Source organism: Crinia signifera, chromosome 6, assembly GCF_055691185.1.
Source record: "Crinia signifera chromosome 6, ASM5569118v1, whole genome shotgun sequence".
Lineage (NCBI taxonomy): Eukaryota > Metazoa > Chordata > Amphibia > Anura > Myobatrachidae > Crinia > Crinia signifera.
In genome coordinates, this window is record NC_139222.1 from 98222206 (window position 1) to 98246877 (window position 24672).

A 24672-nucleotide genomic window follows, 5' to 3' on the forward strand; every position below is an offset into this window, starting at 1 on the left:
CCGCTCCGGCCGCACAGACCAGAATAAGGCCCACAATTTAAAAATTGTATGACATTGTATGTGGCAAACAATGCCATAAAATTCGATGCGATGCGAATAAAAATTGTATAAGCACCCCCACGCCACCCCCCCAGTATAATCGTGGACCCAAAGCGTGGCAAGCGCAGCGAGCCCACGAGGGGCAGCGGTACGCATCTTACGACCTTTTCATAACCCCATTATCCACGTCGGCTTGGAGTTGAGAATATAAAGTGTGGCGAAGGCAGCGAGCCACCGCGCCCGAAGCGTGGAGAGCGCTGCGAGCACCGCGAGGGGATGCGGATACCTGTGAAGCCCGCGAGGGGACGCGGATACCTGTGAAGGTCGTAGGACGCGTACCGCCGCCCCTCGCGGGCACGCTGCGCTCGCCACGCTTCGGGTTCACGTTTATAGTGGGGGGGGTGGCGTGGGGGTGCATTTAACATTGTAAGCACCCATTTGGGTGCTTAAAAGCACCCTTTAGGGTGCTTATACAATTTTCCATCGTTTACGGGGCAAAATCGCGTCGCATCACATGCCATCGGGTGTATGGCATGCTAATGGGATTCAATAAAAACATTGTACGACCAACATCGGGGGCGCCGCTATAATACACAAGTACCATATGTTTTAAATATTGTGTCACTAATAAATGAATTGTAAACAGGGAATCCCCTATATGTGTTAATTTTTTATGTAGCGCTGCCACTTTTTTATATTTTTTTGTTATTGGTTCCCACTTTGGACTATCGGTGTTGGCAGGATCTCAGCGCTGTCCCGCCCATGATGGGAGCTGTGGGACGTCCCCACTGTGAACTTCAGTGTCTCCTAGTGGATAAAAGGAGAAAATTGAATTTTGTACTTACCATTAAATCCTTTCTCCGATTCCACAGGTGACACTGGATATTCAGGTTACCTTCTTATGAGTTGAACCTTCCTGCCAGGGTTAATTCCGGATGTCTGTTGGAACACCCTTGTTTTTTTATGTGCGGTTATTCTGTTTTCAAAATATTTGATCTCACTGTTTCCTGCTCTTTCTGGTATTTTAATATGTGTGCAGTTTAAACCTCCTCTTCGAAAGTATGCTTTCTTCCAGCTCCCGCCAGGCACAATTACTCAGACTGCCTGGGAAAGTTAAGTAGAAGTAGAGGAGCTAGCCACACTTCTTTAATTTCTTAAAGTGCCCATGCTCTTGGTAATCGCCCTTCTATTCCTCACTGTAAACTCCAGTGTCATCTTTGGAATTGGAGAAAAGGATTTAACGGTAAGTACAAAATCCCATTATTGCTCTCCAGTGGCAGATTTAGGGGGGGGGGGGGCACACGGCATGTGCCCCTTGTCATTTCACCCCAGAGTCCACCGCTGGGCATGCAGGTAATGGGGGGAATGTCACAGCTATTTCAAATCTCTGCACTGCTAGCTGCAAGGTCCAGCAGCCAATCAGGAGCCACCACTGCCACTCCTGAGACCTGGCAGGTGGCAGCGCAAGATTTCAAATAGCCGGGATGTACAGCTCTCTGAATATAGCCGGGTAGCCCCCAGCTCTCTGCCCTGCTGTCAATGCTTACAGTCCTTCCTGGCGGTGGCTGTCCCCCTGTTACCGCGAGTGGCCATGCATGCCTGACAGTGGTCTCTAAGGTAAAAAAAAAATGTCAGAATTGACAAGGGGGTCAATAGCTGTCACTTCTGCCCGGCGGTGGCTATCCCTCTGTTACCGGTAGCATATATTCCCCTTGGCAATAAGCATGTATTCATACATGGTAACAACCATGTAACCCCCATGACAATGAAAATGCAATCCCACATGGCAACGGACATGTATCCCCCCTTGGAAACAAGCATGTATTCCCACATGGCAACGAGCATGTAATCCAACATGGAAATGAGCATGTTATCCCACATGGCAACATCCATGTAACCCACATGGCAACAATTATGTAACCCCCCATATCAATGAACATGTATTCCCCCTTGGCAACAAGCATGTATTTCCCTTGGTAAAGAGAATGTATTCCCACATAGCAACAAGCATGTAATCCCACATGGCCACAAGCATGTATTCCCCCTTACCATCAGCGGGCGCATAACTACATCCTTCACTTTTGACACCAAGGTGGGCCTGTGTACTTTAAATGCCAGGGCCTATTTATAATCCCAGTCCCACCCTCACTCTGCTCTCCTCCTCTATCTCTCCGCTCCCTTCCCCTCCCCTATCATGGTGCCCCCCCTCTCATTTTCTCCTAAATATGCCACTGTTGTACTCCCCATTTAGTTCATATATGCTGGCTGCCAGTTTCAAAGTCACATAGAAACACAAGATTGGCATAAAGTCGTTTTTTTCTTGTTTGTATTTAATTAGGGGCCTGAGACCTTTTATATTTTGGACTCAAAATGTAGAAAATAAATTTTCCACATATTGCAATTGTAAGAAATTATTCTCCATACAATTTATCAAAAGAAAAAAAAAACCTGCAGGCACAGTGACTCTGATAACAAACCTGTTAGACTTTTGCTTTACCTCATAGTTCTGACCTGGCAAGTGTACAGTCTAGTACAGTTGTTTCCAAACTTTCTTGAATAACAGCATCCTAGAGAATCAGGGGTAAAATTACTTAAGATTCTAAAAATGAGGTGACATTGCAAATAGTGGGGACAAAACGGTCTGTTCCTGGATTTCTTTGCCAGTGGCAGTAGCAGAGGTGGGGCAGTCCAAAATACAAATAGGGGAGCCACACCTACTGTCAGTGACTTCTGGACTGTGGTGTTTGGGGAGGCAATTGGTGTAATTCACCTGCTTGAATTTTGGACTATGCTACAGCCATTACCTCTGGCCAGGAAGTTCAGGAATGGAGCATTTTGCCCCTCCTGGAATGGGTCATATTGGGAGGTGTGCCCTCAGTCTTTTTTTAATGCCATCCCTGCGATATGTTTTTTTAATTGTATATCTAGAATAAAAATGTTAAACTAAGTAAATAGTGTCTATCTGTTATTCTTATGGTCAGTTACACGGTGGTGTACAGTTGTGCTTCTGATTGTCTACATGCTTTCTGATTTGCAGCCACTAGTACTGGCTTTGCCTACGACTTTGACCAGAAAAGAGGTTCTTTTTGCATTTCCACTTCTGGCCTACAGTACATGCTCACTGAAATGTATGTATGTGTCAACTTTAGCCATCTGCTTGCACTACTCAATGTCTTGACATATCATGGGGGAATACTCTTCATGTTACCACCACAGCAGTATCTTAGATGGCCCAGCTGGCAAAGGAATCTCACCATTTGTACACACCATTAAGGTGCTCATACATGGATCCGATTTGGGTTATACCCGATCCCGATGGATCGGGCCAAGAAATCAGCCCAAATCGGATGTGTTTGACATCCCCTCTGACCCAATGCATGGTCCCATGAGCATCTGGTCGGACCCTACAGATTAAACCTGCTGCAGGTTCAATCTATTGGATCAGGTCTATCAGTGGCACATCACAGGTGCTTTTTAGCACCCACGATGTGTTGGATGGATCCATAGGTGTGTGCCAGTGGTGAAGTATGGCTGGCACACACCTATGTGCAGGGGCAGGCAGCGGTGGGGTCTGGGCTTTGCTGAGAGTGGCAAGGCTGCTGATAAGCTGAAAGAGCACTCTCAGCCAATCAGCCTGGCTTTTGAATTTTTAAAAAAAATTCCGCCTCTGCTGGCTGCAGGTCTGCTCAGCGCAATCCTGGTGTTTATAAGCGATACATCGCATGCCAAATGGTAAGTGAGCCTCCAGGGGAGACTCCGGGGGAGCTCAGGGGAAATTGGGTCTGGCTTGTCCTCCGAACAAGTAGGAATAGTTTATGGGGGCCTTAAGGGGGTGGGTACTGAATTCATTTTGAAGACTTCTTCCACTGTCTCTTTGACTGTCGGTTATTATTGTCATTGTTGCCAAGTGGGATAAGTGGTTACATTTTGGAAGAGTACTCCACTCACCAGCACCCCCTGAGAACTATTTCTACATACTGTATCTCGTAGGGACGTAGTCATGCCACCTCGGATTTGGGCACACTCCGCAGTACCCAGGCACTACACATCTCTCAAAATTTCTCTGTTCTTTACTGCACCTTGATCATGTTATATCTATTTTCTGCATGTCTATTTGTGTGTTCATTTTTGTAAGTACTCTGGTTCTTCTACTTGCCTTCCCCCATTTTCTTTTCTTACTGTATCCCTTCCGATAATTGCTTGTTTTGTAAAACTCCATAAAAATATTGATGGTAAAAGTGTCTCCTTATACAAATCAATGACATTAATTCTATTATATGTCATGTGTTCCTCTTTTTCATTCCATAAAAAAACAAAGAGCTTTGAATCCTCTGCCAAAGTAAAGTTTTTATTACACCATAAAGATGAACTCTTCATTCCTTTGTTTCATAAAAAGAATGACAGGTTATGTAATTCTGCAGACGGCCTTTGCAGCAGTTTCTTCCCTGTTTTTTTTTTTGTTGTTGTTGTTACCCGAGTTTTGCTCAGAATTGTTTAAAAAAGTCAGACCTCTTCTATACAGTTCTAAAAATGACATTGTGTTGTTGTAGCACCTGCAGGTCTACTAAAACATAGATCGTGATTCAGCTAACAAAAAACGTCTGTCTTTTCACTTCACAGATGTGATTCCTTCTTTTATGTGCAGCTCAATTAAATCACAGGCAGTGACAACAATTACATTGAATTGTGAACCTGTGTCATTCTACAGTACTTGTCTGTCTGCGTCTAGAACACATAATGCAGACTCTAACTTCGTGTACCTAGAGTCATGGACTTCCTCTGGCTGGTACCAGGACAATTTATTCTTGTTTTCTAAACATTTAAAGTTTAGTTAAACAGGCTGCATCAGTCCACATTGCATACCTCTCAACTGTCACGATTACAGCGGGACAGTCCAGATTTTCGGGTCCTGTCCCGCTGTCCCACCCACGGCAGACATTGTCCCGCTGCGGGGGGTGGCAGTTGGGAGACCCCCCAATCTAATAGAATAGACAATGTGCGCATGCGCACAGCGTCTATTCTCGTATGAAAATGAGGTTGCGACTAATTAGCATAAGCTGCACCCTCATTTGCATACACCCCACCCCCTTTTTGGACGCTCGCGCGGCGACGCCGCGCGAGTGTCCCTATTTCATCAGCACAGAAGTTGGGAGGTATGCCATTGTAACATTGCTTTTGTTCAATAATTGCAAAGTTATATTGTGTACTTGTCATGAACTCAACATTGTACTAATATTGTGGAAGATTATGCATACCGAGCTATACAACTCCAAAAATGTTCACTGTTACCTTGCTGTGGATTTATTCCATATTGGGGCCAATTCAGATCTGCACATAGAGCAGCGAATTCAGCCCCTCCGTCGATGGTTGGGATCTGAGGTAATGCGCATGTGCAGAAGACCACAGTGAGCGCCTTTGATGATATTTTTAATCGTTGGGGTGCTCGCTGCCTGACTGCCAGGTAGGGGGCATTCCAGGGTGGAAAAGTTTGATATGAAAATTATCGACATGAGTTTTTTCACATTTTGATGCCTATGTCGACATAGATCGCTGTGCTCGCCACTGTTATATTCCACCTCCATGTCCACTGAGATGGTATGAACAGAGGCTTTTAAAAAAAAATCACAAAAAACTCATGTTGACCTTTTTCATGTAGACCATTTGTTTGTGTCGACCTTTTGACCATCTCGATCTAATGCATGTGGACCTTTTCATGTGTCGATCTTGTCACTGTTGACCAATAGTGGTCGTCCTTTTGACTGTCTACCTAGACACTGTCGACCTAATGACGGCATACCCATGCCAAGTTTAGTTATTAAAACCTTTGTCTTGCCAGTTCTATGATTCATTTGCAGGTATATTGGAATTCATTGAAAATAAATATAAAATAACCATGATTAGCACATTTGGTTTTTTTAGATTCCACAATATGAATTACAAGGACCACTGCCAATATATCAGTAGGGGGAACCACCATTCTGAGATTTCACTTCTTCACATTTCCCCTCATGTGCTCCACATGCACCTTACATGCCATCACATCCAATATCCCATGTTACATTATATGCACCAGAGCTCCATTGTAACCTTATAAGCAAGCCCTGAGCCCTCTCATGCCCATATACTGTATATGCCTCAGAGCTACTTTATATATATGTATCACAGACTCTTTTTCACCTTAATATGCCTCATGGCCCAATCATGCTCTCACAGTATATACCAGTTCAAATCCCCTTCATATGCCTCAGAACTGCCTCATGCCCCTTTATACAGTACGTCACACAGGGGGTTATTTTGGTTCACTCTTTCTGACAAATTCCTTCTTAGATGGACAAAACCATGTGCACTGCAGGTGGGGCAGATGTTACTTGTGCAGAGATAATTAGATTTGGGTGAGTTATTTTGTTTCTGTGCAGCGAAAATACTGACTGTTTTATTTTGACAATGCAATATAGATCTCACTTTGAAGTAAAACCCCACCCAAATCTAATTCTCTCTGCACAAGTAACATCTGCCCCCCTGCAGTGCACATGGTTTTGTCCATCAAAGAAGGAATTTGTCAGAAAGAGTGAACCAAAATAACCCCCATAGTTCTATCTTGCTGATCTATATGAGCCATCCCATGCCTCCTTATGTGCCACAGACTCCCCTAATGCCCATTTATGAGTCTCAAAGCTTCATCATATACATGACAATAGAGCCCACATAGGTGGGTTTGTGTTTCCTGTGTGATAACTGTACTGTCCCTGCTTATATTGTTATCTACCTGGCTGCTGCACTGACCAGTGGCACCGCTGATGGCTTACTAGGGGCTGTGCATCTCATTGGGCATGTGCTCCCTGTGTGATAACCATACTACAATTTACTGCTCCTGATGAAGACGCGTTAACACGTCGAAATGCGTTGAGCCACCACCTGCCTCCTTTCACCTGCACCTGTTACCAGACTACCCGGACCGGCTTAAATGACAAACAGGATTCCACAGTCTCAGCTTTCCTTGATACAAGACACTATCTAACCCGAATAATCTTGCCGTCTACTGAGTTAATCCGGATCCCTGAAATGCTGGACAATCTTCCGGGACTCTACTAATTCTCCTTCAAACAAAATAGGAGATAGACCGTTTAACTCCACATCTGGTAACTATCACATCAATACTGGTGCATTTGTTGTTGGCCTAACCCTCTCACTGGAGCAATACCCGTCCAGACTGTTTTTTATACACCCCCCAATTTTTTGCTGAATAAGAGAATTCTCTTTAGTCAATATTTTTAATTGTCTTTTTATTGGTGTCTAATAAATGTACTTTATTGGTTAATTATGTTAGCCTTTTATTCAGTCAAACCTAGCGCTGTATACTTCCTTTTTTCTGATAACCATACTGTCTCTGCTTATTTTGTTACGCACCTGGATGCTGCAATAACCAGTGGTGCCACTAATGGCTGCCTAGGCGCAGTGCAGCTCAGCTGGTAAGTGCTCCCTGCATCTATATCCCCGAGGGTACTTCTAGCATATACCTGTATGTGTTCGTATATCTGTCCCTGTTTAACTGTACCTAACTGGCTGTTGCACAGCAATCTAAGTAAAATTCCTAGTATACGCATGGCAAATAAAGTTGATTCTGATTGATTCTGATATGCCCCTTATGTCATCATTGCCCCTACTCTTTTTTTTAGTGCCTGCACATCCCCTTTGTATCCCCAAATGCTTCTTTATATGCCATTAGTGTCTGCACATGTCCATTTTGCCATCAGGCTTTTTGACATATTGGGATATTGTAATCTTTTCAAAGATTGTGAGGAAGGGTCCAATTGCTGGGTTCAACGGAATTACCACTGACCCGGGTCTGACCTGCCGCTGACTGGTTTTTGCGGCAGTGTAAAAGGGGTATTAGCTGCAGATGCTCTTAACCCCACAATGAGTAGTTGCAGCCAATCAGGAGGTAGCAAACACTGACTACACTGGGAGGAGAAGAGTGGCTCCTACCTTTTTGTCGGAGGGGGCTGCCGTTGTCCATGATGCCTTAACACCCGCCTCCCTTGCCATTGCTGCCGCTTCCCTGCACAATGCAGGTGACAGGCACTGGGACCAACGCATGTGCAGTATCGTCCTCGGTACTGTGCATACGCATACCCCCAGCTTCTATGGGCTGATTCGGCTGCAACCCATAGAAGCCAAAGAGGCAGACCCGGAGGGAGGGAACGCCTCCCAATGGGACTGCCTTGGGTGACTGTCAGGTCAGACTTCCAATAGGAATTCACTGCCAGTCACATTGAAGCTAGTGCAGTCTCTCGGACTTCATCTGGACTTCATCTGGCTTCACTACAGATTTAACCTGGGCAGACTAGAGTCCTGCAGCCCATAGGTGAAAACCATAACTGTTTTAACTTACAAATCAAGGTATTCCCAATGGAAATGTTGATTGCTTTAACAGAGATTTTTCTTTTCACATTGTCTGAAGCAATTCTGGACATGTGGTAACCCTATCAATTGTGTGCATGCACACACACACTCACAGACATACACCTTACCTGCAGCATGAACTGATCCACAATATGTAATTCTGATGGACAACCTTTATAATTTAGATACATTTTTATATCTTTTAAAGTTGGGACATATCTGTAACACAAGATAGATAATTGGTATTGTTTAAGTTATTATTTTATTTTTTTAAGTGAAATACATCCATGTATTGCTTACTTTATTTTCCTGACCTAAAAATATTTGGTAGAATAAAAGATATCGATAAGGTTTTTTGGGGCACGCTTGTAAAGAAATCATGTAATAATAGAATGATAGATGGTAAATCTTAAAATATAACTTTTAATGGTAAGCTTTTAAAATAAATTGCTTTTAGAACTCATATAAGCACACCTTGTGAGTAACATAAATGGTACTTATTTCCTAGCACGGCGCCCATTGCATAAGATTGTATGCCTTAATTAAGGCATACAATCTATACAATTGAAAAGATTTTTAATTGTATGTACAATATCGCATCTTATGGATCTCATCTTATGGATCTCATGGATCTTATGCATCCATAAGATGCATAAGATCCATGAGATCCATAAGAAGCCATAAGATAAAAGATCCATCAAGGGGATGCATAATACCTGTGAAGTAATGTGGATCCGCTCGCCACGCTTCGGGCTCGGTGGCACGCTGCACTCGCCACACTATATAAAATCAACTCCACACCGACGTGGATAGTGGGGGTATGAAAAGGTCGGAGGACGCGTACCGCCGCCCCTCGCTGGCTTGCTGCGCTCGCCACGCTTCGGGTTGGCGTCAATAGTGGGGTGGCGTTAACAATGGGCGGGGGCATTTCACCCATGAGGGGGGGTATCAATAAAAATTGGGGGTTTTGGGGCTTTTTACATTGGAATCAATGTAAAATTGGGTCTCAGGGACCATTTCACATTGATTCCAATGTAAAAATCTTGTCGATCGCGTTGATTGCATCGCATGCATCTTATGCCGCACAAACACATAAGATGCATGCAATGCTTGCGATATCGGCCTGACACATACAATCTAGATTGTGGGCACCGTGCTAGGAAATAAGTACCACATAAATATATCCCGCCGAATTTCGGCTAATCACTTAAGGATTGTTAAGAGCGAAAATGATTTAGACAAAAGTTTGCCAAATAACCTTACTCATATATAATTTGGTAATTAGTGGGTGGCAAACGTTTCTCAAACAGGACACATCCCACCACCACTTTAACTTCTGACCTATAATTAGGTGTCGGTACAGTTGGGATCAGGCAGTGTGAAGAGAGGGAGGAATCAGATGATTAGGAAGATGGTGGGACTGCACCCTTAAGAACACAGCATTTGTATTGTCCTAGTCGTTGAATACAGCACCAGATATGCCCTATTGGTCTACCATATAGGTACTGATCCAGCCTTTCACTGCTTAGCTGCTGAGTTTGGGTGGATTTCAATTCGAAACCCCCCCCCCCATCCATTTTTTAGACGTACCAAGTCCCCCTGCGTCCATGGCAGGCTTTCAGCGGTCCCAGGAGTGCTCTGCGCGAGTGTGTGCGTGCAACGGTGACGTCACCGGCGCGCCTGGGAACTTGCGCAGAGCACTTCTTGGACCACTGGAGATGTCAGAGATGGTGCTGGGGGCCTGCTGTGGACTCCGGGGGACAACGTGGACGCCGAGGGACCACCGGGCACCACCAGGGGACAGGAACGTATGCCTAAAAAAAGTTTTCCAATAACCGGAAAATTCCCTTATCCGTAATGCTCATGGTCCCTAGCATTTCAGATAAGGGATACTCAACCTGTATGAGGAAGCAAAATGTATATCTTATTCAAGTAAAACATCGAACTCTACATAAACCCTTATGGCTTCTAGTAGGATTGTGCCTGTTTACCATGTTCTTAAGGGTAGCTATGACTGCTGTCCAGATACTGCACTGAAGATAGATCAACAATGTATTGGTCGATAGTCAATAGTAGTACAACATATAGTCGATATGCATATAGTCGATAGGTAGAAAAAGTCAACAGATAAAAGGCCAACTTAAGGATGACATGTAAAAAAGGTTGACATGAAAATAGTCGACATGTAAATAATTGATGAATGTTTGAAGCGTTTTTCACGTATTTTTTTAACATTTTCTTGGGTCACTAGCCACATGGACATCTGTTGGGAATAGTAACCTGTGTCGAGCAAAATGAGGCCATGAGGGTACACGTTTGTACTGATAGTGGTCACATCACACGCAATATAAAAGATTTGAGACACCCCCCCCCCAAAAAAAAATGTATGAACCATTGTCATGGCAACCTTGACACTCTTGACCTTTTGTTAGGGTGACCAACTCATCCCTTTAATCCGGGACACATATTAATTACACAGGTTCTGTGGCTGGCTTTCACCTGGTTTTAAACTGCCACAGAACCTGTGTAATAAATATGTCCCGGATTAAAGGGATAAGTTGGTCACCCTACCTTTTGTACCTGTGGACCTTTCATTTGTCCACATTTTGTGTACTTTGTGCCTTTTGACCTAATGCATGTCGAACTTTTGGCATAATGACTATCAACAGTAACATTGTTGAACCACTAATCCACACCCAAAGCTTTCCTACTAGTAATAGTAGTAGTAGTAGTAGTAGTAGTAGTTTGTTTATTTATAAGGCGCCACAAAGTGTCTGCAGCGCCGTACATAGCAAACAGAGAGGTGCTACTCATTTAATGTTTGGAAAATGACTAGCTTTTTTTTCTAGCTACAACAACTTACCTTCTAAGGTTTGTCAGATGTTTATCAGATAACCCCCCATCACATTCTCGGATAATTAATAACTTCTCATTCAGCTGCTCAGGTTTTATATTAAAACTTTTCAGAACAATATCTATAAAAAGAGCTATTTGATTAGACACAAAAAGTCACACACATTTATTACAGCAGTGCCCGACTAAAGCCCAGATGCCGTGGCTATTTGTTTGCAATTGACGTATGGTTTTAGATTTGTGCAGATATGGTTCTGCAATATTGGACACATCGGGGAAGCAGATATCATTTGATTTATAGTCTACTGTCATTTGGGGGTGGGAAACACTTAAGAGAACTTGGGATGTTGCTGCAATATTTGGGATATATATAACTTGGGATATAACTGCAATATTTTTGAGGTATGCTGATGCCGGTGCATACATATTTGGATGGAGAAAATCTGGCCTCGGAAGTTTAGTTGTTGCAAACAATCTGAGTAAATCTAGGGTTACCCGAGGAATAATGCCAAAATGGCAGCTCCTGCACAGCTATAGGAACTGGGTTCTGCTTTGAAACATTATGTGCACCCAACAGCTCCTGTCACAGTGTAGGAGCTGGCACTGCAACCTCAGTAGTCTCAGGGGCAGCGGCATCTCCCGAACCCCCGGAGTAACAAAAATGGGGATTTGGGACACAATCCCCACCCCTTTAGGAAAGTCCCATTAAGGGAAGCCCTGGCTCTTTTGCTCCTTCTGGTCACATATATATCACTCATGACTGCACTGGGTGTCACAGGTAGAAGTGACACCCTGTTGTTTTTTTATGGGAGCAGAGTTATCATTATTGCTTAGAAGTGGCAGAGACTGAGCAGCACCTCTGTTTCAGCCTGGCACTCTCAGCCAATCAGCGGTCTCCCATATTTTAAATTCTGCTGCCGCTTACCAAACACCCTTTTACAAAGAATTCCCAAACTTTGGGATACATTCTTGGGCAGAAAGATAAACAACAGAGACCATTCATTATTGAGGTTTAGAGTAAAAGGAAAACGCCATTTCTACAGTTCGTGGTAAAATATAGAATGTGTAATCATGTTATGTTTATTTTTATACTGTTTTGCATCTTTAACGAAAAATGTCATCCATTGTTTTCAAACAACAGAAGGGCAGATTCAATTACCAGTAGGGCTTTAAGATAATTACCTGGCTAAAGGAGGGATTCAATCCTGGATTTTGACTGTTGGAACATCCCCGACAGTCAGAATCCCCGGGCCATTTTCGCTCAGCTCGACTGTAACTTGACAGTCGCAATTAACCCCTTCCTGACACAGCATGTTTTTGCCTTCCTGACAGAGCCCTTTTTTTCAAATCTGACATGTATCACTTAAGTGGGGATAACTTTTTTTTGCTTTTACTTATCCCAGTGATTTTGAGATTGTTTTCTCGTGACACATTGTACTTCAAATTAGTGGTAAATTTGGGTCGATACAGTCTGTGTTTTTTTGTGAAAAATACCAAAATGTCGTAAAAAAATGGAACATTTAGCAATTTGCAAAATGTTAAATTTTCTGCTTGTGAGACAAATAATCATACCACTCAAAATAGTTAATAGCTAACATAGACAATATGTCTACTTTATGTTTCCATCATTATTTCAACTTCCTTTTAATTTTTTTGGACACTAGGAGGCTTACAATATGAATAGCAAATTTTCAAATTTTCAAGAAAATTTCAAACACTGATTTTTTTAGGGACCAGTTCAGTTCTGATGTGACTTTGAGGGACTTGTATGTGAGACACCCCCATAAATGATGCCATTTCAAAAACTGCACCACTCACAGTATTCAAAACAGCATTTTGGAAGTTTGTTAACCCTTTAGTTGTTTCACAGGAATTAAAACAAAGTGTAGGTGAAATTTCAAAATTTCATTTTTTTTGCAGATTTGCAATTTTAATACATTTTTCTAAGGAACACAGTAGATTTTACTAGAGAAATGTGACTAAAAATTGATTCCCCCAATTCTTTTGTTTTCATAAATATCCTATATGTGGCCCTAGTGTGCACGTTGACCAAACCACAGGCTTCATAATAGAAGGAGCACCTACTTGATTTTGGAGCCTCCTTTTTATGAGATTATTTTTTAGGCACCATGTAGGTTTCTAGGCACCATAAGATGCTAAAAGTTAGGAACCCCCCCACAAGTGACCCCATTTTGCAAACTACACCCCTCAGGGAATTCATCTAGGGGTATAGTGTACATTTCAAACCCCCAGGGGTTTCACCAATTGTGGTACAACTGGGCAGTGAAAATGAAAAATTTATTTTTTTTACACAAAAATGCAGTTCTGGCTCAAAATTTTTCATTTTCACAAGGAATGAAGGAGACAAAGCACCCCAAAATCTGTGCCCCAATTTCTCCCGAGTACGGCAATGCCTCACATGTGACCAAAAAATACCATTTGGGTGCATGGCAGGACTCAGAAGGGAAGGAGTGATTTTTGGATTTTGCAGCTCAGATTCTGGTGGAATGTTGGTGGGTGCTATGTTGCATTAGCAAGACCCCCGAAGCACCAATACAGTGGAACCCCCCACAAGTGACCCCATTTTGCAAACTACACCCCTCAGGGAATTCATCTAGGGGTATAGTGTACATTTCAAACCCCCAGGGGTTTCACCAATTTTGATACAACTGGGCTGTGCAAATGAAAAATTACATTTTTTACACAAAAATGCAGTTCTGGCTCAAAATTTTTCATTTTCACAAGGAATGAAGGAGACAAAGCACCCCAAAATCTGTGCCCCAATTTCTCCCGAGTATGGCAATGCCTCACATGTGACCAAAAAATACCAGTTGGGTGCATGGCAGGACTCAGAAGGGAAGGAGTGATTTTTGGATTTTGCAGCTCAGATTCTGGTGGAATTTTGGTGGGTGCTATGTCGCATTAGCAAGACCCCCGAAGCACCAATACAGTGGAAGCCCCCCACAAGTGACCCCATTTTGCAAACTACACCCCTCTGGGAATTCATGTAGGGGTATAATGTACATTTCAAACCCCCAGGGGTTTCACCAATTGTGGTACAACTGGGCAGTGAAAATGAAAAATTAAATTTTTTACACAAAAATGCAGTTCTGGCTCAAAATTTTTCATTTTCATAAGGTATGAAGGAGAAAAAGCACCCCAAAATCTGTGCCCCAATTTCTCCCGAGTATGGCAATGCCTCACATGTGACCAAAAAATACCATTTGGGTGCATGGCAGGACTCAGAAGGGAAGGAGTGATATTTGGATTTTGCAGCACAGATTCTGGTGGAATGTTGGTGGGTGCTATGTTGCATTAGCAAGACCCCCAAAGCACCAATACAGTGGAAGCCCCCCACAAGTGACCCCATTTTGCAAACTACACCCCTCAGGGAATTCATCTAGGGGTATAGTGTACATTTCAAACCCCCAGGGGTTTCACCAATTTTGATACAACTGGGCTGTGCAAATGAAAAATTACATTTTTTTACACAAAAATGCAGTTCTGGCTCAAAATTTTTCATTTTCACAAGAAATGAAGGAGACAAAGCACCCCAAAATCTGTGCCCCAATTTCTCCCGAGTACGGCAATGCCTCACATGTGACCAAAAAATACCATTTGGGTGCATGGCAGGACTCAGAAGGGAAGAAGTGATTTTTGGATTTTGCAGCTCAGATTCTGGTGGAATGTTGGTGGGTGCTATGTTGCATTAGCAAGACCCCCGAAGCACCAATACAGTGGAAGCCCCCCACAAGTGACCCCATTTTGCAAACTACACCCCTCTAGGAATTCATCTAGGAGTATAATGTACATTTCAAACCCCCAGGGGTTTCACTAATTGTGGTACAACTGGGCAGTGAAAATGAAAAATTAAATTTTTTACACAAAAATGCAGTTCTGGCTCAAAATTTTTCATTTTCATAAGGTATGAAGGAGAAAAAGCACCCCAAAATCTGTGCCCCAATTTCTCCCGAGTATGGCAATGCCTCACATGTGACCAAAAAATACCAGTTGGGTGCATGGCAGGACTCAGAAGGGAAGGAGTGATATTTGGATTTTGCAGCACAGATTCTGGTGGAATGTTGGTGGGTGCTATGTCGCATTAGCAAGACCCCCAAAGCACCAATACAGTGGAACCCCCCCACAAGTGACCCCATTTTGCAAACTACACCCCTCAGGGAATTCAAATAGGGGTATAGTGTACATTTCAAACCCCCAGGAGTTTCACCAATTGTGGTACAACTGGGCAGTGAAAATGAAAAATTACATTTTTTTACACAAAAATGCAGTTCTGGCTCAAAATTTTTCATTTTCAGAAGGTATGAAGGAGAAAAAAGCACCCCAAAATCTGTGCCCCAATTTCTCCCGAGTACGGCAATGCCTCATGTGTGACCAAAAAATGGCAGGACTCAGAAGGGAAGGAGTGATATTTGGATTTTGCAGCACAGATTCTGGTGGAATGTTGGTGGGTGCTATGTCGCATTAGCAAGACCCCCAAAGCACCAATACAGTGGAACCCCCCCACAAGTGACCCCATTTTGCAAACTACACCCCTCAGGGAATTCATCTAGGGGTATAGTGTACATTTCAAACCCCCAGGGGTTTCACCAATTTTGATACAACTGGGCAGTGAAAATGAAAAATTACATTTTTTTACACAAAAATGCAGTTCTGGCTCAAAATTTTTCATTTTCAGAAGGTATGAAGGAGAAAAAGCACCCCAAAATCTGTGCCCCAATTTCTCCCGAGTACGGCAATGCCTCACATGTGACCAAAAAATACCAGTTGGGTGCATGGCAGGACTCAGAAGGGAAGGAGTGATTTTTGGATTTTGCGGCTCAGATTCTGGTGGAATGAATGGTGGGTGCTATGTGGCATTAGCAAGACCCCTGAAGCACGGTGAAATTATGAACCTAATAATCCATAGATGTGTGGTATATTTTAAAACACTCCTTTATTAATAGGCCGGGTTTGTCGGGGCAAGTGTCACACTGGAAAATAGTTTGCTTTCTTATTACCTTTTTATAGCAAACTTTGCACCTTTTTTGTGTCCTGCCCTTTTTTCCAGTGGAGGGGATTTCATCAGGAAAATGCTGCCCTGGTACAATACGGGGGCCAGTACTAGAAGTACTGGGGCCCTCTGCCTGCTGGTTCCCAAATATTAGGCCCTTTATGACTTCCTCTTGAAAGTGCATAAATGTCCCCCTCTGGCTGGTAGAACGGAATAGCACGTAAGCGTTATACAGTGCCATCTGGATGATATACACGGCCAGCTTCTTGTACCAGATTTTTGTTTTCCGCAGGGCACTGTACGGCTTCAGTACCTGATCTGAAAGATCCACTCCGCCCATGTACCTATTGTAATCCAGGATACAATTAGGTTTTGAGGTGTGGGTACTGGTACCTCGTACAGGGACGGAGGTGGTACTGTCTCCGTGAATTGTTGTCAGTATAAGGACATCCCTCTTGTCCTTATATTTGACCAACAACATATTTTCGGTGCATATTCCCCTGCTTTCACCCCTTCTCATTACTTGGGCAATGTGCGTTTTTGGGAGGCCTCTTTGGTTCTTGCGCACAGTACCGCAAGCTGTTGTACCTCTTGAACAAAGGGCCTTAAACAGGGGGATGCTGGTGTAAAAGTTATCCACATAGAGGTGATAACCTTTATCCAGGAAGGGGTGCACTAAATCCCAGACAATTTTTCCACTAACACCTACGAGGGAGGGGGGGCATTCTGGCGGTTCAATTCTTGAATCCTTCCCTTCATATACCCTAAACCTGTGAGTGTACCCTGAGGTGCTTTCACACAGCTTATACATTTTTATGCCATACCTTGCCCTCTTACTGGGAAGGTACTGGCGGAATTTAACCCTTCCTTTAAAATGTATAAGGGACTCGTCTATGCAAATGAATTTATCTGGGATGTACATCTCTTCAAATTTGGCACTGAAGTGATCAATGACCGGCCTGACTTTGAATAGCCGGTCAAAGGTGGGATCATCTCTGGGTGGGCACTGTGCATTATCGTTGTAATGGAAAAATTTAAGGATTAACTCAAAACGAGTCCGGGTCATGGCCATACGGTAAAGTGGGGTGCTGTACAGAACATCTGTACTCCAATATTGCCTAATTTCTGGCTTTTTTACTATGCCCATATGAAACACCAGACCCCAAAACGTCATCATCTCTACTGCATCTACAGGGGTCCACCTAGCAAATGATGACGTGGGGTTTTGAGCAATAAACTGCTGGGCATATAAATTAGTTTGGTCCACCATTAAATTTATAAAATCATCAGAGAAAAATAATTTGAAAAAGTCAATTTCTCTGAGACCTGTGGAATCAAATTGGATTCCTGGGATGGCCAAAAACTCAGGAACCTGGGGCTTAAAATTGTCTGGTGGTGGGGTCCATACGAGATCAATTATTGGGGGGGGGGGTCTCAGCTGCTCTACGGGGGCGTCTTTGAGGGGGTCCCTCATCACTAGAGGAGGAAGAGGAGCTTAAGATGAATCCTTCAAATTCCCCGCTTGCCTCACTGGCTGTGTCAGAGTCAGAGGCAAGCATGGCATATGCCTCCTCCGCTGAATACATTCTTCTGGATGACTGGGATGACATTTGGGATGACATTTGGGATGACATTTTTATTTTTGTGTTTCTGGTAGTGAAATGTTTCAACACGTGTATAGTGTAGGGGGGGTACAAACTTTATTTCAATGTAGTATGTAGTGTGTAGTGTGTATGTAGTGCAGAAAAAAAAAAAAAAGGTCCTGCGCCAAAAATTGAGCACAGATGTTGGTCAGTAACGTCCGTCACTGAACAGCGCTCAAAGGCAACAGGAATTTGATCAAAAAAAATTGATAAAAAAAAAAAATAATTAAAAAAAGACCCCACAGCACCCTCAAAAAAAAAAAAAAAAGGTGATCAGTGATGCGACACTGATTACCAGTGAGGGGCAGCAGGTGCACAACCTTTGGTGCAACTGACAGTGCAACTGGCAGGTATATATAAAAAAAAAAACCTCTGCACCCCCAAAAAGTTGCTGATCACCTCAGATATAGTGATCAGCACAAAAGGGGGGGGGGCAGCAGACACAAAATATAGCACTCTCTATCACTCTCTGTCACTATCTCTCTCTATCTCTCTCTATCTCTCACTATCTATCACTCTATGACACTGCAGCAGCAGCACTGACAGTTATATATATAAAAAATAACCCCTGCACCCCCAAAAAGTTGCTGGGGGTGCACAAAAGGGGGGCAGCAGACACAAAATATAGCACTCTCTATCACTCTCTGTCACTATCTCTCTCTATCTCTCTCTATCTCTCTCTATCTATCACTCTATGACACTGCAGCAGCAGCACTGACAGTTATATATATAAAAAATAACCCCTGCACCCCAAAAAAGTTGCTGGGGGTGCACAAAAGGGGGGCAGCAGACACAAAATATAGCACTTTCTATCACTATCTCTCTCTATCTCTCTATCTCTCACTATCTATCACTCTATGACACTGCAGCAGCAGCACTGACAGGTATATATATAAAAAAAAACCTGCGCCCCCAAAAAGTTGCTGATCAGTTAATTTATTCTGATCAGCACAAAAGGGGGGGGGGGGCAGCAGTCAGTTGCACACGCAGTACAGCTGTATATATATAAAAAATATATAGCACAATCTGTCACTATCTCTCTATCTCTCTCTATCTCTCTCTATCTCTCTATCTATATCTCTATCACACTGCAGCAGCACAAAATATAGCACTCTCTGTCACTAGCCCTCTCTATCTCTCTCTATCTCTCTCTCTCTATCTCTCTATCTATAACTCGAACACACTGCAGCAGCACAACACAGCACAGCACAACACAGGAAGTCACATGAAGTAACAAGATCCAGGAACGCTACAAGCAGTGATCAGGTAAGTGTTTGCAAGGATCAGGTCAGTATATCGCGGCAGATAGGCACGGTGACCGCACTGCACGCAATTCCAGACCGGAATGGCATCTGCAGTGCAGTCACCGTTAGTTTAAATCACCCTCCATGGCTGTGATTGGTTCGTCGGTCCGACGAACCAATCACGGCCTTTGGGGGCGGGTGAAGTGAGGTGGGGTGACACCAGTGTCACCCTTACACCCCGTGGTGATTGGTGCTGTACTTTACAGCACCAATCACCACCGATCCCTGTGTCACCGGCGAACGTTATTCGCCGGTGACACAGAAAACGCTGTAATTGGCTGTTCACACTGAACAGCCAATCACAGCGATCGCCGATGGGGGGTGGCATCGCAGCCCCCCCTGGGCATGCAGGGACATGTCTGCTGTCAGGGACAGCAGACATGTTTAAACTGTCACCGCGTCTATAGACGCGGTGACAGTTAAATGGCATGACGTACATTTATGCCATGTGTCGGGAAGTACATCCCGGCCATGACGTAAATGTACGTCAAATGTCGGGAAGGGGTTAAATGTTTCGGCTATCGAGTGTCGAAAAGTTGCCGTGTTGGCAATCCATGGCCGTTTCTGACAAATCGGTTCTGACTTATTTTAAAGTCCAATCTGTGTTGTCGTGATCTGCTTTCAATGCTGACGGAAACAACAACTTTGACCAGGCCACTATTTTCACCGGCAGAAATAGGGGCCCAGATTGAATAAAGTATTTTAGTGTTCAGACTCCAGAGCTAAACATTCAATTGTTGGGCATTGCAAGTCAAGGCTTAGTGTCAAAAATATGCAATAGAATATCCCCAGCCATTTAACCCAGGAACTAAAGTGTTGAATTGAATCTGCCCCACAAACTATTCTGGACTTGGCTACTTATTTTGTTTTGAAATATTATTTATCAACTTAAATTACTAGATTACTGTTTTTCTTGGTTTATTTTCAGTCAACATTGACATTGAAAATTTTTACAAACTGTAATTGTTCTACATATAATGAGAAATGCTACTTACTAAAATTATGTGCGATCTTCTTATCTAAAAGAATGTTTGATTCTTTTGAGATATCAGATTCTGAAACTGCTAATACATCGCCACACTGGAATTGATGCATAATTCTTTGGGCATCAATTTTCTTCTGAGTGAAGTTCTGCGCCCACATCGATTTACTGATCTGTGGGAAATATATGCATAACATAATTAACTCACAATTTAGCTTTTTAGGTTTTTCTATAGTTTTTAAGAGGTTATTTTCAGTTATATTTTAAATAATTAGGGTCTTAATTAGGGTCATCTACTAAGTGCAGAGTGTGAGTTTATTGCAAGAGGTGGTAACAAGGTAGACTTCCACCCTTTATGCTTCTCCAGACGGAGAAACAATCATTCAAAGCAAAACACAACACAGTGGAGACTATGGGCATTATTCTGGTTGATTACCAGCAGGGCTACCGTCGCACGGGGACCAATGTTTTTGTACTGGACATGCGCATTTCTGTGCATGTGCATACGCAGGGTGCATGCACCCACGGCGAACAGACTGTTTGCCGGGTGCATGCACCGAGGACAGCGGGGGGCGGGGAGCAGAGAGGGGTGTGGGGCGGCGATGCACCATTAGCATATGGGAACGCCCAGCTTTTCACCAGATGTCAGCTGCCCGCCCATTTCCTTCCCAGCATGCACGCATATGTAATTGACTTGAGAGTCACTTTTATATCCATGCACCGTCCACATCTTTCGATGTTCGCCGACCATCGAAAGATGTGGGAGGTTCCCCCAGCCCTGCAACTGGATGTTACTTTGTAACATCCATTCGCAAGCCGCTGTGAGTGAGTCACCCTTGCAAATGGGTGGCGCCAGCCAACCATTCGCAAGGCGGGGTTTGGTGGACTCATGGGTGGACAGCCTTGTGAATCAACAAGAGTAACCCCTTATTTTCCATGTTGTGCAAGGTGCTGAAACCACTCAAAATAGTTACCTGTGAAGTGAGGGCAGAAACTGCTGGTTTCAGTCAGGTGATTCCTATAATTCTACTGCAGCTGCAAGTAATGTGCCAGATGGGAGCACTAAAGAGCTCAAAATACAAAGACCGTGACATCCATTTGTCTAAATCAAATCCCAGCATCTCCTCAGTTATCTGCATTAATAGTTATGTCTAGTGTTATGAATAGTGGTTTACCTGAGTATCTTGACATTCATTTATTGTAAATAATCAGAAACTAGTGGAAAATCTGGTCTTGACTCTTTGGGTCTGCTTTGTTGTGTCTGACACAGGATGCGTTGAATCTGTGCAAGACACAATGAAATCTCCAAAACCTACCTTCCAATGTCAGAAAGCAGATGTACTTGGCAAAGCATATAAATTAGAAAAAGAATTTGGGTAGCCCAACACAGAAATAAGTCCAGTAACACAGTAAGAAACATTGATGACCCGGCCCTTAATATTGTGATCAGGCAGATTAAATAGGCAGTGTCCATGCTGGTAATGAATAATGAAAAGGGCAGCACTTTTCTACACAAAGTTCTACAAAAAAGGAAAATACTATTACTTAGCAAAGCGAAACTGCCTTTTTTTCAAGTGGCAACATCTGCACGTGTTTATCCCTGGTATGTTCATCTGACCAATAATACCAAGTGAAACTAAGGGCCTTATTCTAGTTCACTCTTAGAGGCAAACTCATCCTCAAATGGACAAAACCATGTGCACTGCAAGGTGGGGGGGGGGGGGGGGAGAGATATAACATGTGCAGATAGAATTAGATTTGGGTGGGGTTTTATTTCAAAGTGAGAGCTATATTGCAGTGTAAAAATAAAGCAGACAGTATTTTCCATGCACAGAAAAAAATAACTCACCCAAATCAAATTCTATCTGCACCTGTTACATCTGCCCCCTGCATTGCACATGGTTTTGTCCATCTGAGAAGGAATTTGCCTCTAAGAGAACTAGAATAAGGCCCTTGTGCTGAAAAAAAGGGGGGAAATGCTCATGTAAACAAGAATAGAAAGCAGTAAAAGTAGAGGAACAAGCCAGGCTGCATAATATAGTATAATATTATAATAAATTATTTTTTTCAAATGAATTAGCAATGCAAAAGAAGTGATGTGTAATGAACCTTAATGCTTCTACCAACCTTTTCCTGAGGTACAATGGTCCAATGAAACGCTTTTGTTTTGCTTGGTGTGTTCGATGCCGGAGTCCGTAAATATATTGGCAATGGTGGTGGGGGAGTATACAATGGAACCTTGTCTTGTAGAGAAGCTGCATTGCCTTCACTAGTTTTGGTATTTTTTGTCTCTGAGCTAGTATCATCTGAAATCTGTGGACTTGTGATGGGAGTACATATTGCCTCATATATATTGTTATCTGCAGAAAAGGCTTTTTGACCATCATATGGGTCCATCTGAGTACACTGTAAGCCTAAAATGGCAGGTTGTTTAGGTGCCGGCGAAGGACTTAGTTGACTTTGCACACAGAATTCTTGCAGAACCGATACCCAGTCATCTCTCATGGTTATACTTTCCTCAGGATGTCGGCTTTGTATGTTTGATGGTATACGAAATCTTAAAAAAAAAAATGCAAAACAAAAATCTATGATATACTATATAATTTACCTTATATTTATATATTTTCAATTTTCACTTTATAAGGACTTTTAGTACTAACTAGGGTTCCCTGTTCACCCCAGAACAACCTCAAGTCTTCATGTCATGGAATTATACCAACTTTACATATAAAATGGATATAAACATTGTTAATAAAACATGCCAACCCATACCACAAAATACTTAATTATCCAATAGTGTCCAATACTTATCCTACTGTATGCTAATAGTCCTATTTTGCCTCCAGTTCATAAATATTCCAGGCAAATATTGCAGGTAGTCCTCACTATGTCAATGAAATAAACCATAAAATAGCATACTGTATACTGTAGTGTAATTTTAGAAGTATACCATCTCATGGAGATATAATAGGATTAAAGGCTGAAAAAGCCTTAAAAAGCTGCCCTCTTATGGGCCCTTATTCAGATCTGATCGCAGTGCAAATTTGTTTGTAAAATGGGCAAAACCATGTGCACTGCAGGTGGGGCAGATGTAACATGTGCAGAGAGAGTTACATTTGGGTTGGGTTTTACTTCAAAGTGAGATCTATATTGCAGTATAAAAATAAAGCAGCCAGTATTTACCCTGCATGGAAACAAAATAACTCACTCAAATCTAACTCTCTCTGCACATGTTACATCTGCCCCACCTGCAGTGCACATTTTTTTTCCATTTACCAACAAATTTGTACTGTGATCAGATCTGAATAAAGGCCATGGTGCCGAAACACATTTGTAAGACCTGTGGGGCTTGTATTATTCATTGGACATTCACCTGCTTACTACGCTGCCCTTCCTTCCCCTCAATTTGGAGCATCCTCATACCATCTGGAACCAAGCCGCATTCTAGAGAGGATCCATTTACCCTTCTTGCGTCCATCATTGGACTGGAATACCTCCCGCGACATCCAGTGTTTGACATTCCTGGGGTGAAATGTAATAGGATGAGAGATTCAGAAAGTGAGAGATTTGGTAAGAAATCTCCAGTTTTTTTAAAGCGGTAATCATTAACACTGCAAAATCAAACTGGTTTTGCAGTGTAAGTGATTGCCGCTTTAAAAAAACCTGGAGATTTCTTACCAAATCTCTCACATTCTGAATCTCTCATCCTATTACATTTCATCCCTGGACTCCTCACATGGGGATATATCCATCCTTCCAGAGCAAGTTAATTCTTGTTTCTACATATTATCATACACTACTTAGCTCTTTCAATTGACTTTCTAACAACTAGAAATATTGCCTTCTTTTTAATAGTGTGTGTTATTAAACTTATCATTTTTTATGCATCCATTTGTTATAAATCAGTGGTGTACAACTTATGGCCCTCCAGCTGTTGTGGAACTACATGTCCCAGCATGCCCTGTCACAGTTTTAGCAATCCATTATATAAAATCTGTAGCAGGGCATGCTGGGATGTGTAAATCCACAACAGCTGGAGGGCCATGAGTTTGACACCACTGTTATGCCCCTTTCAGACCGCACTAAAAAAAACTGTATTTTGCCGATTTTTAACCGCTTTAAACCGGTAATAAATGAATGCACTGGCTCAGAGCAGATCAGCTACTGCTCACTGTCAGACCCCCTACCCTTACCCTTCCATCGTCCTGCAACTCTCCTCCCTGCCTGCAGTGCGGGAGCTCCTGCTGGCAGTCTAGGTGCGGGCTCTGGTGCCTGATCCCCTCTCTCCCCAACGCTGCTTTCCCACCGCAAACCTACTTTAGACCAGGTATTTACATGCAATGTGAAAGAGGTTAAACTTGCTCTGACCCATTTAAAAAAAAAAACATTTTAAATACCTGGTCTAAGCAGGTTTTGTGGTGTGAAAGCAGCATTATA

General features: G+C 42.9%; 1 protein-coding gene across 1 annotated transcript in view; it reads right to left on the reverse strand.

Moving 5' to 3' along the window:
* LOC146009617 (uncharacterized) overlaps window positions 1-24436 on the reverse strand; it is a 77864-nt gene extending 53428 nt beyond the window's left edge. Inside the window, exons 1-5 of the mRNA XM_083150065.1 lie at window positions 24429-24436; window positions 22363-22792; window positions 20249-20408; window positions 11306-11417; window positions 8571-8661 (exon numbers count right to left, since the gene is read on the reverse strand). Coding sequence (XP_083006191.1) covers window positions 8571-8661; window positions 11306-11417; window positions 20249-20408; window positions 22363-22792; window positions 24429-24436 — 801 coding nt within the window. The remainder of the gene's footprint in view (window positions 1-8570; window positions 8662-11305; window positions 11418-20248; window positions 20409-22362; window positions 22793-24428) is intronic.
* Window positions 24437-24672: the final 236 nt, after the last annotated feature.